General features: G+C 40.0%; 1 protein-coding gene across 2 annotated transcripts in view; it reads left to right on the plus strand.

Moving 5' to 3' along the window:
* The window catches only part of CRISPLD1 (cysteine rich secretory protein LCCL domain containing 1), a 117,137-nt gene that overhangs the window by 64,081 nt on the left and 33,269 nt on the right, over nucleotides 1-19,787 (plus strand). For both annotated transcript variants that reach the window (XM_077270671.1, XM_077270672.1), the window contains exons 8-12: nucleotides 786-846; nucleotides 5,883-5,949; nucleotides 10,223-10,353; nucleotides 12,004-12,047; nucleotides 12,139-12,211. In XM_077270671.1, coding sequence (XP_077126786.1) covers nucleotides 786-846; nucleotides 5,883-5,949; nucleotides 10,223-10,353; nucleotides 12,004-12,047; nucleotides 12,139-12,211 — 376 coding nt within the window. The remainder of the gene's footprint in view (nucleotides 1-785; nucleotides 847-5,882; nucleotides 5,950-10,222; nucleotides 10,354-12,003; nucleotides 12,048-12,138; nucleotides 12,212-19,787) is intronic.

A 19,787-nucleotide genomic window follows, 5' to 3' on the forward strand; every position in this document is an offset into this window, starting at 1 on the left:
GATCCATTTATAATTGATTGTTAGACATTATTGTCATTATTGTACATATCATTAGGTAGGAAAAAAAGGTTATTTGCAAAAAAGAACACAAACCAAGATGGCAGGTTAGGAGCGTCAAATAAGGTTGCATACAACTCATGGTCTTCCTGGAGCTTCATGCTTTTCTGTTCTAATAACAGACACAAAATGTAGAGTAGGGTGAACCCATAAATACATCATATAGTCCCTCTGCTTCTGTTCACATGACTTTTACAACAGTTCCATTTTGGTCCATCATGGACATTATGGCCCCGATTCATCAATGATGTTTATGCTGATTCTGGCGAGGGGGCATGTTGGAATCAGACACTCCTGATTCATTAAGAGGCAAACACTTGTTAATTAATTAGGTGTGTCTGAAAAGCATGCACCATAAGGAACTGGAGTAACAATTACGGTATATGTAATGCCACTGCTTATCATGAATTAATAGTCTGTAGCGTCACTCCCCCATACCGCTCCAGTCCAACAATTTTTGCATAGCTGAGCGAAATGGGTGTGAAAATGCCAAAACTCTCTACATTTTAGCACGACTTTGGTTTACGAAAAAATGTTGTGACTGATTTCTGCTTCCATTAATTGGGCCCTAGGTCCGTGTGACTGTTTCTCAAAATGGAATAGACAAGTGGAATGTTCAAATGGATGAGTGAACATAGCCCTACTCTATGAACTATAAGTACTTAACAAAAGTTCCTTGTGGAATATCAATTGTAATATTGTATTTATGATTTGTTTTTAATTTGCAGCTCAGATAGTATCTTGTGAAGTCAGATTGCGGGATCAATGTAAAGGGACAACATGTAACAGGTAATCAAACAGCGGACATATTATGTAATAGGGAAAGTTGCTTATCATGTTACTAAGTTGATGAAAGGGGTATTCTCAAGTTGTCTCTTGAGCAGCTCAGAGCAATGCATTCTCCTAAGTTTCCTTACTTATGGTGTCCAGTAGGGTGGGCGCTCCTCCTTAAGTGACAGCTCTGGATAGTAGCAGAGCTATAGGATAAGTAGAACTATAAAGCCTAGCGCAGGATCTGTGGCACCAAATTCATCTATCAGTAGTTTATTCGGGGAAGTGCATTTTTATCATTGTATTTACATATAAAAATAACAGGGCATTTGAACAAGCACAGAAATCCAGACAGAAAGAGCAGAGACAGCAAGAGGATAGAGCTGTGAGAAGCAGAAGTTGTAGAGCTGATGATTGATAACTGTATTTCTTCAGAAGATGAGAGGGAGAGGAAGTGATGGGGAGGGAGATGAGCAACAAACTTCTCTATAGAAATCAACGGACTGGAGAGAGGTGACTGGAATGTCGAACATTAACTCCTCTCTTGCATGTATCTACTGCACACTCTCAGCCAAGCTCCATGGAAACCAGCTGTAGACTATAGAAGATAAAAGTTGTCATTACTGGAGAATGATGGCATATAGGAAAAGCAAGTCAATTGCAAACTTGCTTATTTTCATGCTGTCTAACTCATAAAAGCAACCTAAGAATTTAAGAATACCCGTTTAATGTTTTTTTTTAATTGTTACTAGTACAATAATATAGATGTTACTTTTATTTATACAATATTCAGGTAGATTAGGCTCTTCTTTTTCTTAGACGTGTGCGCTTTAATCTCACACATGTTAACGGTGTAATAATTCAAAGGAATCTTTGAAAACATATGTTTTATAAGTACAGGACACAACGTATTTCCATTTTGTATATAGTCTCCTTATTCTTTGGAATGTGATGTATTTAGTCATATGCCCAAGTAACAAACCTGACTCAGCATGTTCTATGTTCTCTAATATTTTGCTCTGTTATACCAACAAAAAGCTTAACTTACTACAAGAAGATTTTTTCTGTCTTGTCTGTGAAGAGTTTCAAATACAGATGCCTCCATCTCTAGATTTCTTCCTGACTTTACATATTCTTGAATATGTAAAGCAAGATGTTCAGCTTTGGAAAAAAATTACATACCTTGCCAGGAGATTTTTATGCTATAAGATGTAGCACCTTGTGATAGAAAAAGAAAAGTGGTCACAGGATAAATGACAATACATGGAGCGCTACCGGTGTGCAGATGCATGGGAATGGAAATTTCAACTAAAACACTACAAATATGAGCAAAGAAAGCCAGTGCACATCCATATAAATATGAATATATAACTTAACAATCTTTAATATCAAAAGGTTCATAGCAAATAAAACACAACATCCACAAACACTGAAAATCAGGATACATTAAGGAATAGTTAAAAGGTGTGCCTGTGTCCCACAACTGTCACAAGGGCAGAACAAGACCATATAGCTACTGCCCAAATTGACAATTTAATAGCCAACAAGCTGGATAGATAACATATGAGTTATGACTAGTGATGAGTGAGTATGCTCGCTACTTGAGTTTTTCCGAGCACGCTCGAGTGGTCTCCGAGTATTTCGTTGTGCTCGGAGATTTAGTTTATGTCGATGCAGCTGCATGATTTGAAGCTGCTAGACAGCCTGAATATATGTGTAAATCCCTAATAAACAGGCAACTCCCACGTGTTCAAGCTGTCTAGCAGCAAATCATGCAGCTGCGTCGACATAAACTAAATCTCCGAGCATGGCAAAATACTCAGAGACCATCCGAGCATGCTCGGAGAAACTCGAGTAACGAGCATACTCGCTCATCACTAGTTATTAGCGATAATTGAAATATTGTAAAACTCTGCATGGGAATACTATGTTTAGGACATCTGACAGCCTGTACATGGAAACAAGGCAAATGTGCCTTGCTTCTTTTTCAGCCATGCTTGCCATGTTTACATCTACAGGCTTTGACGTTCTGTGGTTTTAAATGTCCCTGGAGCTTTTTGCTCTTTTTTTTGCATTAATAATTAATGTTATGTTCATACTTATTTGGTTGTGCAACGACCTTCTTTGTTTATGCATTTGCACTTTTAGTTGAGACTTTTGCCTTCACTGGCTACTGTCTTCTCATAGCTGCTCCTCTCTTCCTTCTCTTCTGTGCCCATCCTCTCCTCAGCCTTGATGCACAACATTCTTCTCATTTCCTCATGGGTCTCAGCTACCACAAGCACCATCGGTCACCATAAGCATTTTTTAGGACATTGTTTGGCGCCCAAGCAGTAAAGTTCCTTAGGCTTCTGTTTGAACGAAGATGTACTTCTGGTTTGTCCATTAATTTACTGACCAGACTAGTAAACTGACCTTGTTCACCTGTCCTGACCCTCTTTCTGTCTACTTTTGTGAGGAAACTCTGTTTTCCAGACCTCAGGCCTTTCAGATTATACTTTTGGCTCTAATTTTATTAGCACATATGGAAATCAATATGTCAGCTTTTCTTAACAGAGACTAAGGTTGCAACTTAGGGAATCCTAGCAGCAAAGTCTCGAACTCTATATAATGGTTAAAGAGTGAAAACCAGTAATTTTCTTAGATTTAGCTTCACAGTCCCAAGAAAAATCATTGACAAGTAGACCTCTAATTAGCCACCCAATGGTTGTGATGTATAGTGGGAAAAATAAGTATTTGATACGCTGTCGATTTTGCAAGTTTTCCCATCTACAAAGAATGCAGAGGTCTTACATTTTTATCGTAGGTACACTTTAACTGTGAGAGACAGAATCTAAAAATAAAAACCAGTAAATCACATTGTATGATTTTTACATAATTAATTGCATTTTGTTGGATGAAATAAGTATTTGATCACCTATCAACCGGCAAGAATTCTGGCTCTCACAGACCTGTTAGTTTTTCTTTAAGAAGCCCTCCTACTCTGCAATCATAACCTGTATTAATTGCACCTGTTTAAACATGTTACCTGTATAAAAGACACCTTTCCACACACTCAATCAATCACTAACCAACCTCTCCACCATGGCCAAGACCAAAACGCTGTTTAAGGACACCAGTTACAAAATTGTAGACCTACACAAGGATGGGATGGGATCAGGACAGTAGGAAAGCAGCTTGATGAGAAGGCAACAACTGTTGGCACAATTATTAAAAAGTGGAAGAAACGGAAGATGACTCAATATTCCTTGGTCTGGGGCTCCATGCAAGTTCTTGCCTTGTGGGGTAAGGATGATTCTGAGAAAGGTCAGGAATCAATCCAGGACTACATAAGAGAACAAGGTTAATTACCTGAAGAAAGCTGGGACCACAGTTTTAAACATTACCATTAGTAACACAATACGCCATCATGAATTAAAATTCTGCAAAGCACATAAGGTCACCTTGTTCACGCCAACACATGTCCAGGCTATTTTAACGTTTGCCAATGACCATCTCTATGAACCAGAGGAGGCATGAGAGTGGTCAGAAGAGACCAAAATAGAACTCTTTGGTGTTAACTCCACTCGCCGTGTTTGGAGGAAGAAGAAGGATGAGTACAACTGCAAGTACATCGTCCTACCCGTGAACAATTGAGAGGGCAACATACTTTTGGGGTACTTTTCTGCAAAGCGGACAGGAAGACTGCACCGTATTGAATGGAGAATGGATGGGGTCATGTTTCTCATGATTTTGGCCAACGACCTCCCTCTCTCAGTAAGAACATTGAAGATGGGTCATGGCTGGGTCTTCCAGCATGACAATGATGTCATGGTTCCACCCCTCAGGGTGTTTGGGATGCAGTTACTGACAGCTCGGCCTTCGAATCTGGTACAGGGGCATGCTGAAGCTGTCTGTACTTTGAATGACAGCATGACCATCCTGTCTGGTTCAGGGGTGTGCTGAGCTGTCAGTGTAATTATTGACAGCTCGACTAGCCAATCTGTGACTGGGAGGCATTGGCTGTCTCAGGTGTTCCACTAACCCAGGTAATGGCCATGCCTACTTAACTGAGCAGCTTCTCTCAGACCACTGCCAGATGTACATTCATTTTGTGAGGATTGTGCTTTGTGCTCCCTGTGCCTTGAGTTCTATATGCTTGATCTGTTGCCTGACCTTGGACTTCATTCTGACCAGTCACCTGTTTAACCCCTTCAGCTCTGATCCGTTATCCTCCCGGTACTCTGACCTCAGAACGTTACCTGACTATGCTTTTGTCTCTTCCTTCTGTTTATCATGTACCCTCCTGGCTTCTGACCTTGGACTCCCTGACCACTCTGACTCACAGCTTAACCATGAGAAGTGACTAGCATCACAAATGACCTGAAACACACAGCCTGTGCAACTAAGGAGTGGCTCTGTAAGAAGCATTTCAAGGTCCTGGAGTGGTCTAGCCAGTCTCCAGACCTAAACCCTATAGAAATTCTTTCGAGGGAGCTGAAACTCAATGTTGCCCATTGACAGCCACTAAACCTGAAAGATCTGGAGAACATCTGCATGGAGGAGTGGGGCAAAATCCCTACTGCAGTGTGTGCAAACTTGGTCAAGAACTACAGGAAACGTTTGACCTCTGTAATTGCAAACAAAGTTTTCTGTGCCAAATATTGCATTCTGTTTCCCTATTGTATCAAATACTTATTTTTTGCAATAAAATGCAAATTAATCATATAAAAATCAAACAATGTGATTTTTTTAAGATTCTGTCTTTCACATTTGAAGTGTACCTATGATAAAAATCACAGAACTCTCCATTCTTAATAGGTGGGAAAGCTTGCAAAATCGGTATCAAATACGTATTTTCCCCACTGTATATTGTGGACTATTGTGAGTTTTGCAAACAAGTCATGATAATATATTCATGTTCTATTACAAGAAATTGGAGACCTTAACATTCTGTGAATTGTGTTAATGGTGCAAACATTCTCATTAGAAAGAATTTGACATACAATAAAGTAAACATTAATTATTATGAAATTACTTCTTTTTGTAACATGCCTTTTTTTTTTTTTTTTAAGATATGAATGTTCAGCAGGCTGTTTGGAGAGCAGTGCCAAAGTGATTGGAAGTGTATTTTATGAAATGGTAAGTAACTATCAGTGATGAGCGAGCATGCTTGGGTGCCTATCCGAGTGTCTTCAGCGTGCTCAAAAAATTTCTTCAAGTCCCCGCGCCTATATGTCTCATGGCTGTTTGACAGCCGCAACACATGCTGAGAATTCCTGTTTGTTAGGCAATCCCTGCATGTGCTGCGGCTGTCGAACAAACAAAAGACATACAGGCGTGGGGACTTGAAGAAATTTTTTGAGCATGCTGAAGACACTCGGATAGGCACCCAAGCACCCACCTCTCTGTCCTTAACTGGCAGCTCACTTGACTGTGTAGTCAAATCATTGAGCTGTCAGTGAAGCAGAGATAGGTAGAGCTCTGCAGGGAATAGTGCCAGGGAGGTAGAGGCCTGGGAAGTGCTTTAACATACCAAAAGCACTTGAAGCTCATTTGCATATACATTAAAACAGCTACTTTTTTTGACAGTGAAAACAGATTGCATAAGTAAAGGCGTAGATAACATCTTTCAGAGAGCAAAGTGAATAAATCAACTTTTTTTTAAGGGGGGGATTATTCACTTTAAACAATCCATATGCTGTAGTGGAAAAGGTGGTTGTCCGAATAAAGGTCTGTGATGATAATACTTCTCAAAGCTGGAAAGAAACACAAGATTTTAAGTCAACAGCTGATGAAAGACTAAGCAGTGGATCATAACTGTGGCCCTTGTCAGCCAAAACATTTATGGACTAGTTAAGACAGTAAGTGTTAATTCCAACAGATTATATTTTGCATAAAGCAAAAGAGCATGATCAGGTAATGGCAGATACATGGAGTAGACACCTAAAATCCGTTTTGGTAAAAATAAAATGTATTTATGTCTATGGTATGTTAAATCTAAGTGTCTTGAATATTCGATGGCAATGAAATCTAAGATGTGAACTGTTTGTGTTTCATTGCATAAGACAAACTTCTTGCTTCCTTTTTTTTTTTTAGATTAAATTGCCATTTGAGGTTTTTAGAGGGTTTAACTATTTGGATATCCCAAAGCCTTAACAAGGCTTTCTATTACCCGAGGCAAAGTCTCAGTCAGATACATTGCCAGGGAAGCAGAGTGCACATTGGCCAAAGCAACGCAGCTTGTGATCGGTGCCCCAAAACACATGTCCCTGTTGTCCTCCTAGCTATGTTCGTGGAATGATCCCTGTTTCATACAGAGTTTTCTTTTTCTGCCAATAGGTTTTCTACTATTACCCTATTCCCGCAAATAGAAAAAATGTTTCAATGCTGTAAACAGAAAACCTTCCCAAACTATGATGGTTAGAATTATGTGAACAATAAGGATGATTTCAGATTAAGTTTTTTTGAAGCATTCAAGAATGAGTTCCTCAAAATGGAATATGCGTCAGTAAATGCCCTTGTGTTGGGGAGTTCTTGGAGTTTTACCTGTCAGGAAGAGGTTTTGTAAAAGTTTTTTTTCCTGAAAGTTTGTTTTATTGCCTTTTGATTTTACAGTGCCAAATTTGGTTTGGATTCCATCCACTTCAAAGACATTACATGCACTTTTTATTTTTCACAAAGCATTTCTCAAAACCTCTTCAGGAACAAAAAATGTTAAAAAAAGGTCATGTGTAATTTCCCTTAGAAACGAATAATGAGGAGCTTTTCAGGAGTTTTTAAAAGATCCTCTTCAAAAATACTACATGGACATAGGCTTAGACTTAAAGGGAATCTGTCACCAGGTTCTTCCCACCTAATCTGAGAGCAGCATCATATAGTGGCAGAAACCTTGATTCCAGTGAAGTGGCGCTTACTGGGCTATTTGCTGTAGTTTTATTAAAATCACTTTTTGATCATCAAGATATTTTCACTAGAGGACTAGTACACCCGCTGTCGTGTAGTCCTCCATATTCATGAGCTTTGTATAACCCCACCCCCTCACTGAATAAGAGCTTTCTGCCTATGCACAGTGAACACAGAAGGCTGCCAATCAGTGTTGTGGGCGGGATTATACAGAACTCAGCATTCCGAAAACTGATAAATCTTCAGCAGATAAAACAGTGATTTTAATAAAACTGCATTAAGAAACTCAGTAAATTACACATCACTGGAATAAGGGTATCTATTTGTACATCATGCTCTTAGATAGGGTAGCAAAAACGTGGTGATAGATTCCCTTTAATTGATGGTTTATTAAAATATTGACTTGGGATGAAGATAAGGGCATGTAACAAAAAAACAAAACAAAGCATGTAAATTAGTAGGAGTGCACTTACAAGAGGAAGAACATTAGCCAAAAGCTAAATGAAGTGGTCTTATCATGTTGGTTTATACAGTATATATCCTACAGTTGTCTCCTTCCGTATATATATATATATATATATATATATATATATATATATATATATATACTAGATGGTAGCCCGATTCTAACGCATCGAGTATTCTAGTATATGTATGTAGTTTATTTATGAAGATTTTAGAATAAAACATTGAATACACAGGATTCGGCCAACCGCGACCAATTAGCGAAGCGTGGTTCAAATCCCGCACCAATTCATGGCCGGACTGCGCCTGTCGCTGATTGTTCGCGGCCGGCCACATAGTATATAGCACAGCAACGTAGTATATAAAAGCCCATGTAGTAAATAGCACAGCCACGTAGTACATAGCAGAGCCACGTAGCATATTGTACAGCCACGTAGCATATAGCACAGCCCTTGGAGTATATAGCACAGCCCACGGAGTATATAGCAGAGCCACGTAGTATATAACACAGCCCACGGAGTATATAGCACAGCCCACGGAGTGTATAACAGCCCACATAGCATATAACACAGCCACGTAGTTTATAACAGCCCACGTAGCATATAACACAGCTCACATAGTATATAACAGCCCACACACGCAGTATATAACACAGCCCACGTAATGTATAACACAGCCTATGTAGTGTATAACACAGCCCACGTAGTATATAACAGCCCACGTAGTGTATAACACAGCCCACGTAGTATATAGCACAGCCCACGTAGTATATAGCACAGCCCATGTAGTAAATAACAGCCCATGTAGTGTATAACACAGCCACATAGTATATAGCACAGCCCATGTAGTATATAGCACAGCCACGTAGTATATTGCATAGCCCATGTAGTATATTGCACAGCCCATGTAGTATATAGCACAGCCCATGTAGTATATTGCACAGCCACGTAGTATATTGCACAGCCCATGTAGTATATTGCACAGCCCACGTAGTATATTGCACAGCCACGTAGTATATTGCACAGCCCACGGAGTATATAGCACAGCCCACGGAGTATATAGCACAGCCACATAGTATATTGCACAGCCACGTAGTATATTGCACAGCCCACGTAGTATATTGCATAGCCACGTAGTATATTGCACAGCCCACATAGTATATTGCACAGCCCACATAGCATATTGCACAGCCCACGTAGTATATAGCGATGTGGGCATCATATCCCTGTTAAAAAAAAATGCTCCTCGCCCCTCGTGAGACCGCTACGTCATCATCTTGCGAGATCACAATGCATGGAGCGGTCACCGAAGCGTCGCGAGGAGCGGGAAAGGCCTGTTCTGGATCCGAGGGGCAGACGGACGGTGAGTATATAACGATTTTTTATTTTTATTATTATTTTTAACATTCAATCTTTTTACTATTGATGCTGCATAGGCAGCATCAATAGTAAAAATTTGGTCACACAGGGTTAATAGTAGCGTTAACGGACTGCATTACACCATGGCATAACGCGGTCCGCTAACGCTGCCATTAACCCTGTGTGAGCGCTGACTGCGGGGAGTAAGGAGCGGCCATTTTGCCGACGGACTGTGCCTGTCGCTGATTGGTCGTGGCTGTTTTGCCGTGACCAATCAGCGACTTGGGATTTCTGTTACAGACAGACAGAAAGGCAGACAGACAGACAGAAAGACCGAAGTGGACCTTAGACAATTATATAGTAGATATATACAGTATATATATATTTTAAGATAAAAGAGCTCATTGTTCCTGCCCCCGAGTACCTTATCCCTGTTTTGTGATAATTGAATTACTTCTATACTGTAGATGGGGAAACTTGTACAAATTTGATAGTGCGGCATATTGGTTCTCAGGGGCTTCAAGTTACTCCTTTTGGGTAAAACTGTACATAGAATTTGCTGAGGTGATGATTGTGCTTTAATGGATGAAAAGATCATTTTTAATGGTTTGGATGTCATCTAAAAATGGATAATATTGATTTGATTTAACCTCAAAGTTCACTCATACATTTCTTTTCATTATTAGCAATCAAGTGTTTGCAGAGCAGCCATACATTCTGGTGTAATAGATAATGACGGTGGATGGGTAGATGTTACGCGACAAGGGAGAAGAAATTATTTCATAAAATCTTACAGAAATGGAGTCCAGGCTATCGGGTGAGTTCCCCTATAAATAGTTTTACCTACCCTTTCAGTAGATATTCATGATGCTGCCTTTCTGCTTATTTTTTAAAATGGCAAGATCCAGGAGTCCAAGATTTAGATTTTTGTGTGATTTCAGTACTTGTAACAGTAGTGTGTTTGTGATTTTGGATGTTGTTATATTGAGGCCCGAACACTAATTTGAAGACAAGATGAATACATTAAGGCTTCATTCAGGCTTCTGCTATTTTTCTCATACGTAAAAACGCAGACCATTGTTCATCATTGTTTTTGATCTGAGTTTCATCAGTATTTGGCCCTTGTGGCAGATTTTCCCATTAGTGATTCATTAGTGATTTTTTTTATTGATGAATTGATAAATACATTACCAGGCTTCTCCTATCCATTATAACCATAATCGCTCACTAATATAATGCATGCAATATCAGTGATTTTTAAGATCCAAAGATATGTATGGGTAATTTTAATCCGTGACTCTACTCAAAAACTAATGTTTTGCAGACTGCTTGGTCCTCAAAAAAACAGGGACATGTGAATAGCCCCGTAGAGTATAATGAGTACATGTTCTGTTGTTGAAAAACATGGATAGAACTTGTACAGAACTCACAGATATCTAGGAGGGATAAGAATTAGAATAGCTGTTCACTCTACTTTTCCTTTTATAATTAGGTCTAACTCTAATCAGGTCTCCTTTGTTCCTCCTCCGATTCATGATCTCTGCCAATACAGTGGCTGTAGTGTTGATTCATTGGTTAAAAGAGGTGGATAAGAAACTTAAAGAAGCACTTCCAGTAAAATGTATATCTTATTAATGTATTGCAGTTATCATATTATATAGCATTGTGTGCTTACATTGCTCATTTTGCCCATCTACCCATTTATTGCTTCTCTTTTCCATTAGGTCAATGACATCATGTCATTAAAAACAGACTAGCTCAGGGACTAATTTTCGGAGATGAACCATTCAAGTACTGTAGTGAGGGAATCTGAACAACCTTTTGATTCTGATGTTTGAATGTTTCATGTATCAGAATCAGGTATCAGAGTCAGGTATCAGACAGCGTATTTCTGATGTTTGACTTTGATATGTGATCATGTCCTAAAATGAACACTGTATAGCTGAATCCTTCTTAGCTCTTTGTAGAAACAGGAAGCCTCTTTTTCCCTGCATGGTTCATCATTAGAACTACAATTCTACATCAGTGCATTGTCCTTGGCAGGGGGGTGGAGCAAAGCAGCTGGGTCAGAATTTGAAGAGGTGGTGCTGGCCTGCCAGGGACTTTGCAGTGATGACTTATGCAGGGAAAACGAGGCTTCCTGAGTCTAAATAGAGCTTAGAAGGATTCAGCTAGTCAGTTTTTAATCATGTGATGTCATAAACCTAATGGAAAAGAGAAGAATTAATTGGGTAGAAGGGCAAATTGAGCAATTGTAAATACACAGTGCTATATAGTATGATGACTGCAATATGTTAAGGGGATAAAAACGTTTATGGGAGGAAGAGGAGTGCCTCTTTAATTCATATGCTTCAGTTCTGGCTGATATAAAATAACAATGTGAATTGCGAATTGTATTACACGCTTGTTCTGTAAAATAATGAAAAGACACTCATGCCTTCTAAATATTAATTTCTTTATCCAACAGCAAATACCAATCTGCTAATTCCTTTACAGTCTCTAAAGTATCATGTGAGTATCACAGTTTAGAGAATCAATGTCGTATTCAATTTAATAAATTGCTCTGAATGTATTTAATGTATTTTATATATTGTTTTTGCAGTTCAGGCTGTGACTTGTGAGACCACAGTGGAGCAATTATGTCCGTTTCAGCCTCCAGCTTCTCACTGTCCACGGTAAGATCTTCAATAAATTAATCTAATATTCTTAATGTAATCTGGCATTGTATTTAGTATTAAACATTGTAAATGTATAAACCCACATTTCTACAATTCTTCTAATATATGTGTTCGACAAAGCCATTTGAATCGCTCTCAATTTTACATAATTGGTAAAGCAAAATGAAATCCTGTTGGAATCAATGCTTAGGCTTATGCTTGAATGTTGAGTGGATCAATAATATGAAAAAATCGAAAGAAATGAACTGGGATCCAAACTGGTGTGCATGCAGCATGTACGTGCACGTTCACACTGGTCACTGAACAGAAAAAAAAACAAAGGCAGAAACATAATAAGAAAATAACCTGCAGTAAAGAAATAAATGCAATAGTGCAGGAAATAGTATAAAGTACTTAGTTAACATCATTTTGAAAAAAAAAAAATGCAAAAGCCATCCCACCACTTCACGGTGACCCTAATTGGGAGAGTCCTAACTCTAATATTAAAACCTTACCTTTTGTGAAGCGACATGCATGTGGATAAATGATGAGATGGACTGAGCCCAGCTAGTAGACACACAGCCATGGGGAACCATATCAATATAATGTCCAGCTCAAAGAAAAGGCAGACCACACCTTTATATGCACATGCTGCAAACAGACTGAAAAAACCTATTAGAACATGGCAGCATTATAAATCTATCAGACCACAACATTCCTCAATGTGTCACTCACTTTAAATATATATATTTTTTTAATTGTGCAAAATCCCTAAGAAAAATATGCTGGTCTGTGATTGTAGATTAGAATAAGGTTTTATGTTAAGGTACTTTATGGTGTCACTTCTAAGGATTCTGTTTGCATTGTTCTTTTGCTTCCTAAACTTAAAGTGAAAGAGCTTTCTAAAATGGCATGCATTAAAAAATATTCTATCATTATGCTGTTTAAATTGGACGAGTGCTATCGGTGGTTTTGACTGATAGCACGCATACCCATGTCATTCTATGGGACTCTACACATGTCCGATTTTTGTCCTCGGACTGAGTGCTCCGAGGAAAAATTCTTTGACATATCAGATTTTGATCTGAGTGTCAGATCAAATTGACAATAAAAGTCTATGGGTCCTTGGCAAACATCAGTCCGCACTCAGATGACTTCTGAGTGCTGTCTGATTTTCATGGACTGTCTGATAGTACAAGATGGAGAACCTTTTTTTCTCTTCACCTCTCAAAAAAACAGATCCCATTCTGATCAAACTGTAATCACAGTGTGATTAGCATACTCAGCCTGTTTTTAGAGAGAAAATTATCATGCGACTATAGTTTTTCTCTCAGTACAACGACAGTGTGACTAGGCTGTGTTTCATAGTCAAAGTGCAGACTCCAACGCATTGACCAACCTACCTCTGGTCTCCTTATCCAAACTCAACAGCCTCATAATAAGCATTTATGAGGCTGCTGACTTTGGTCTAGGAGACTTGCAGTAAGTCCATGCATTGGGGTCCATACTTGCAAAATACATATGTGTTCAACCGCATTAGAAATAGCATCGAGGAGGGGGTTGTACAGAGATCTCTAGTGTTGACAGGGGACAAAGTATCTACAGTCTCAAGGAGGGCAGAGAAAAGACAAAGAGCAAATAAATGAAGTATAAAAGATGGGCTAATGAACACAGTAGGACCCTGAATTCACATGGATCAGACTGCAAACTGCACAACGGAGGGTCTGAACATAAATAAATGAATGAATTAAGATTGTAGTCTGAAACTTAGTGTAATTTTATTGCCAAATGTGCTGATTGCCCTTAAGTTATTATACAGTGTGCTTAGTTCTCAACCCGAGAAGTGGTGAGGATTTTTAACACATGGGGTAGACAATGTATTGCAGACAAGGTCTCACGGGGAAGCAAATGGATAAGGGGGATTACAGATAAGATCTCATGCGGAAGCACATGGATGAGGGGCTCTGAAAGGGAAGAAGCAGGAGGTGGGAGAGGCAAGTAAGAGGGAAGTTTGGGGCAGAGTAAGTGACAGGTGCTCTGGGGAATGAGGTAAAGTGGGTGAGAGTAGCTATTGAAAAATAGATACATTAAAGGGGTTGTCCACTACTAGGACAACCCCTTCTTGATCAAACTGTTTGGCCCATAAAATAACAAAGCTTATACTCACCTCCTGTACTGACGCCGTTCCCGCCATGTCGGCACTCGCGGTCCCAGGGCTCATGTGCAGTTGTTGTGACATGTGACACTTGCACCCAATCAGCGCTGGCATCACTGTCCCTGCCTTACAACAAATCAAACATAAAGAGGAAGTCCGGGCTACAGCTGATCTCGGACTTCCTCTTCATGCTCAATTCGACAGGCGGTGGGGGCACTGATGCAAGCTTTGATTGGGCACCGGCATCACGTGTCACAACAACAGCACGGGAGCCCTGGGGAGAGCCAACACCGCTGGAACGGTGCCAGCATGGGAGGTGAGTATAAGCTCTATTATTTTACGGGGGGGCTAAGCAAGGCATATGACAAGTTGTCCAATTAGTGGACAACTTATTTAAGAACACAATTAAAGCTGATGCCTGAGCAAAAATTATGCAGGCAGCAGTATCAGACTTTCTCAGAGCTTCCACAAAGAAGAGACAGTCCAGCGTTGCTTAGTCAGAGTTGGACTGGAGCTCCTTATGCTGTGCTTCCTGCTGAGATTAGTAACCAATGAACACTTTCCCTTACTGTTATGAAAAGTGATAACTGGTCATTTGCACAGAATTTTTTTAAGTTCATTTCACTTCCTTCTTACTTTCAAATGCGAAGTTTATAGCTTTCTAAATAGTCTTCATTAAAATATTTCTACCTGATGACTTTATGCTGTCTCCCTACCTCTTCTCAGTATTAGGCCAGGGTTCACAGTAGAGAAGTATTAGGCCAGGGTTCACAGTAGAGAGGAATACGTACAAGGCGCAAAAACAACACATTGCACACGGACCAATGTTTCTCTATGGGGCAGCTCCAATCTGCCGTATATTTCTCGGCCGTATTTTACAGGCTGAGAACATCGCAGCTGCGTTTGTCAGCGTATTATGCAAAAAATCCACCCAGTCTATGGGGGCGAGAAAAATACGGATTACACACTGGTCATGCGTGTGACTTGCGAGAAATACGCATCGGTGTTCTATAGAAAAGCCGGTAATTCAGTGGAGTGTACAGTAAAATCACACTGACAGATTAGAATAGAATAGCTAAAATAAATGTGTACACATAGAATAGGTATATATATATATATATATATATATATATATATATATATATATATATATTTATATTTAATACAGTGCTAGATAGCTTAAAAGTCGGTAATTCAATTGCCGGCTTTTGCTATCTCCTTATCAAACCCGACAGGATATGAGACATGGTTTACATGGTTTCCTTTTTTTTCAGAAGATCGAGGGTCGTCAGCTTGATTGAAAGTACAATAAAGATATTAAAACCCCATGTGTTTATTTATTTCATTAAAATACTTTATTCATAATGTGTGTGTTTATTTAACCCTTTATTACTATTGGATTAATAATGGATAGGTGTCTTATTGACATCTCTCCATTATTAACTAGGCTTAATGTCACCTTACATTAGCAAGGTGGCATTAACCCTTTATTATCCCATATTCCACCACTACTCAGGAGTGGGAAGAGAGTGGCTAAGTGCCAGAATAGGCGCATCTTACAGATGTGCCTTTTCTGGGGTGGATGGGGGCAGATGTTTTTAGCCAGGGGGGCCAATAACCATGGTCCCTCTCTAGGCTATTAATATCTGCCCTCAGTTACTTGCTTTCTCACTCTGGCGGAGAAAATTACGCGGGAGCCCACGCCAGTTTCTTCCGTGATTTAACACTTTATTTTAACACCTAGAGCTCCCAAATTTTACACACAGACACTTCTAACAGTATTAGTGAGGAATATGTAAAAATATAAGGGATATGAAATGGTTTACTGTATGTAAACCAAGTATCATATCCTGTCGGGTTTGATAAGGAGATAGCAAAAGCTGGCAATTGAATTACCGGTTTTTCTGCTGTCTAGCTCTGTATGAAATATAAATATATATATATATATATATATATATGTATGTGTCTCACTGACATATATCTATATATATAATTGTCTAAGGGGTACTTCCGTCTGTCTGTCTGTCTTTCTGTCTGCAACTTCCGTCATGGAAATCTCGCGTTGCTGATTGGTCTCGCCAGCTGCCTGTCATGGCTGCCGCGACCAATCAGCGACAGCCACAGTCCGATTAGTCCCTCCCTACTCCCCTGCAGTCAGTGTCCGGCACCCGCTCCATACTCCTTGCAGTCACCACTCACACAGGGTTAATGCTAGCGGTAACGGGCCGTGGGTAACGCACTCCGCTACCGCTGCTATTAACCCTGTGTGTCCCCAACTTTTTACTATTGATGCTGCCTATGCAGCATCAATAGTAAAAAGATCTAATGTTAAAAATAATAAAAAAACAAAAAAACTGCTATTCTCACCTTCCGTCGTACGACGATGCGCTCGCGCCTGCCGCCATCTTCCGTTCCCAGAGATGCATTGCGAAATTACCCAGAAGACTTAGCGGTCTCGCGAGACCACTAAGTCTTCTGGGTAATTGCGCAATGCATCCTGGGAACGGAAGATGGCGGCAGCCGCGCGCTTATTGCCAGAGCTTCGCTGGATGCCGGCGGGTGAGTATATAACTATTTTTTATTTAAATTATTTTTTTTAACAGGGATATGGTGCTCACACTGCTATATACTGCGTGGGCTGTGTTATATACCGCGCGGCTGCTATATACTACATGGGCACTGTTATATACTGCGTGGGCTGTGTTATATGCTGCATGGGCTGTGCTATATACTACGTGCCCTGTGCTATATACTGCGTGGCTGCTATATTCTGCGTGGGCTGTGTTATATAGTACGTGGGCTGTGTTATATACTGCGTGGGCTGTGCTATATACTACGTGCCCTGTGTTATATACTGCATTGCCTGTGTTATATATTGCGTTGCTGCTATATACTGCGTGGGCTGTGTTATATAGTACGTGGGCTGTGTTATTTACTGTTTGGGCTGTGTTATATACTGCGTGGCCTGTATTAACGCATCGGGTATTCTACAATATGTATGTATGTATGTATGTACTGTATATAGCAGTCACATAGTAGCACAGGCCATGTAGTATTTGTCTGCTATATACTACATGGCTCCTATATACTACGTGGCCTGTGCTATATACTATGTGGCTGCTATATACATACATACATATTCTAGAATACCCAATGCGTTAGAATCGGGCCACCATCTAGTATATATATATATATATATATATATATATATAGAGAGAGAGAGAGAGAGAGACACTGCATGTATGTTTCCACGAATATTTGAGCCCATGGATCCATTCTATGTCCATTTTGCAAGCCGGCGAGAAAATCTTGCAGTACGGATGCCATTCGGATGACACACGGATAATTTTTGGAGAAAAAAATCGCATCCTCGCAGTGAATACGGATCGCTGTTCAGGAAATTTTCTGCATATCTCAGTGGTAAAAAAAGACCGTATTTTGATACGTTAGGTGTGATGCCGGCCTTAGAGATAGCAGCATGAGTGGGTTGTACACAATTCTTCACAGTACGGACAGGAGGAAAATAATCTCAATGAGGAAAGTTTTAGAAAAGGAGGAGAGTACATGGAAAGGAAAGCTGTGATGTTTTATTAGATATTGAAAACCTCAGGACCCTGGATATATAAGCTGACCTGACAATTAGCCTATATTACAGGGAGAAACCCTACCATATGAGAAAAATCTGAAGATTGTGTTTGAATATAAACTGTGTTTCAGGGTGTCTGAAAACTAATGAAGATAAACAGATTGCAGGCTGAAACATTGTGCACATTTTGTTAACTAAATTAACCACTAACATAGGGTAAATAACATAATTTTTCCACGTCAAAGGTGTAGATATCCTTTTATGCACGCCTATGTCACACAAATGGCATATAGCTGTGTGACAGGCACCCAAATGAACCATTTAGTACTTTCCTCTGTGGTCAAGAAAAGTGCCCAGTATTTACTCTATTCGTAGGTTGGCCATCGTGAATGGGCAGAGTTTCTAATGCATATAACCAATTAACCCTTAGTCCGACAACCTAAAAGGGTTGTCCGATCTAAAGCTACTAAAGCTACAACTTTGGGCAAAACCATCAATGAAAAAGACCTAGGTGTATGGGTGGATGACAAACTCATATTCAGTGGCCAGTGTCAGGCAGCTGCTACAAAGGCAAATAAAATAATGGGATGTATTAAAAGAGGCATAGATGCTCATGAGGAGAACATAATTTTACCTCTATACAAATCACTAGTTCGACCACACTTAGAATACTGTGCACAGTTCTGGTCTCCGGTGTATAAGAAAGACATAGCTGAACTGGAGCGGGTGCAGAGAAGAGCGACCAAGGTTATTAGAGGACTGGGGGTCTGCAATACCAAGATAGGTTATTATACTTGGGGCTATTTAGTTTGGAAAAACGAAGACTAAGGGGTGATCTTATTTTAATGTATAAATATATGAGGGGACAGTACAAAGACCTTTCTGATGATCTTTTTAATCATAGACCTGAGACAGGGACAAGGGGGCATCCTCTACGTCTGGAGGAAAGAAGGTTTAAGCATAATAACAGACGCGGATTCTTTACTGTAAGAGCAGTGAGACTATGGAACTCTCTGCCGTATGATGTTGTAATGAGTGATTCATTAATTAAATTTAAGAGGGGACTGGATGCCTTTCTGGAAAAGTATAATATTACAGGGTATATACACTAGATTCCTTGATAAGGCGTTGATCCAGGGAACTAGTCTGATTGCCGTATGTGGAGTCGGGAAGGAATTTTTTTCCCCATGATGGAGCTTACTCTTACTACATGGGTTTTTTTTGCCTTCCTCTGGATCAACATGTTAGGGCATGTTAGGTTAGGCTATGGGTTGAACTAGATGGACTTAAAGTCCCTTCAACCTCAATAACTATGTAACTATGTACAAGTCTGCAGTCACTCTTTGTGACTGCAGACTTTTGAATCCTCATATCATAGGCACTGCACACTGTGAGGATTCTCTGTTGTCGGTGTCAGTGTCGGGAGTCATTTGACCGCAAATATGGGATATGCATACTCTGTGCAACATTCCAACTAGACGAGTGCGGCCTCACTCAATGCATGTGTATTAAGAAAAGCTGGAAACAGTCTAGTTAGAATGTGGCCAAGAATATGCATAGTGCATATTTGCCGTCACATGACTGCATCTCCCGTCTCTGGTGAATCCTCACAGTGCACAGTGCATGCGATGTGAGGATTCAAAAGTCTTCAGTCACATAGAGTGACTTGGTAGCATGGAGTGGGAACTTTGGGCAAGGTACTTGCCTCCCTTTACACCCCAGTGCGCTACATGAATGTGTTGCTCATGGTTGGGTGTGTGAATTTGTACTATGTGGGCATTATGCCCGTGCAGGCCGCATGCAGCAAGGGTTATATGCAAAGTACAGTGGGTACAAAGTCTTATGCACATTTC

The sequence above is a fragment of the Ranitomeya variabilis genome, chromosome 6 (genome assembly GCF_051348905.1).
Source record: "Ranitomeya variabilis isolate aRanVar5 chromosome 6, aRanVar5.hap1, whole genome shotgun sequence".
NCBI classification, from domain to species: domain Eukaryota; kingdom Metazoa; phylum Chordata; class Amphibia; order Anura; family Dendrobatidae; genus Ranitomeya; species Ranitomeya variabilis.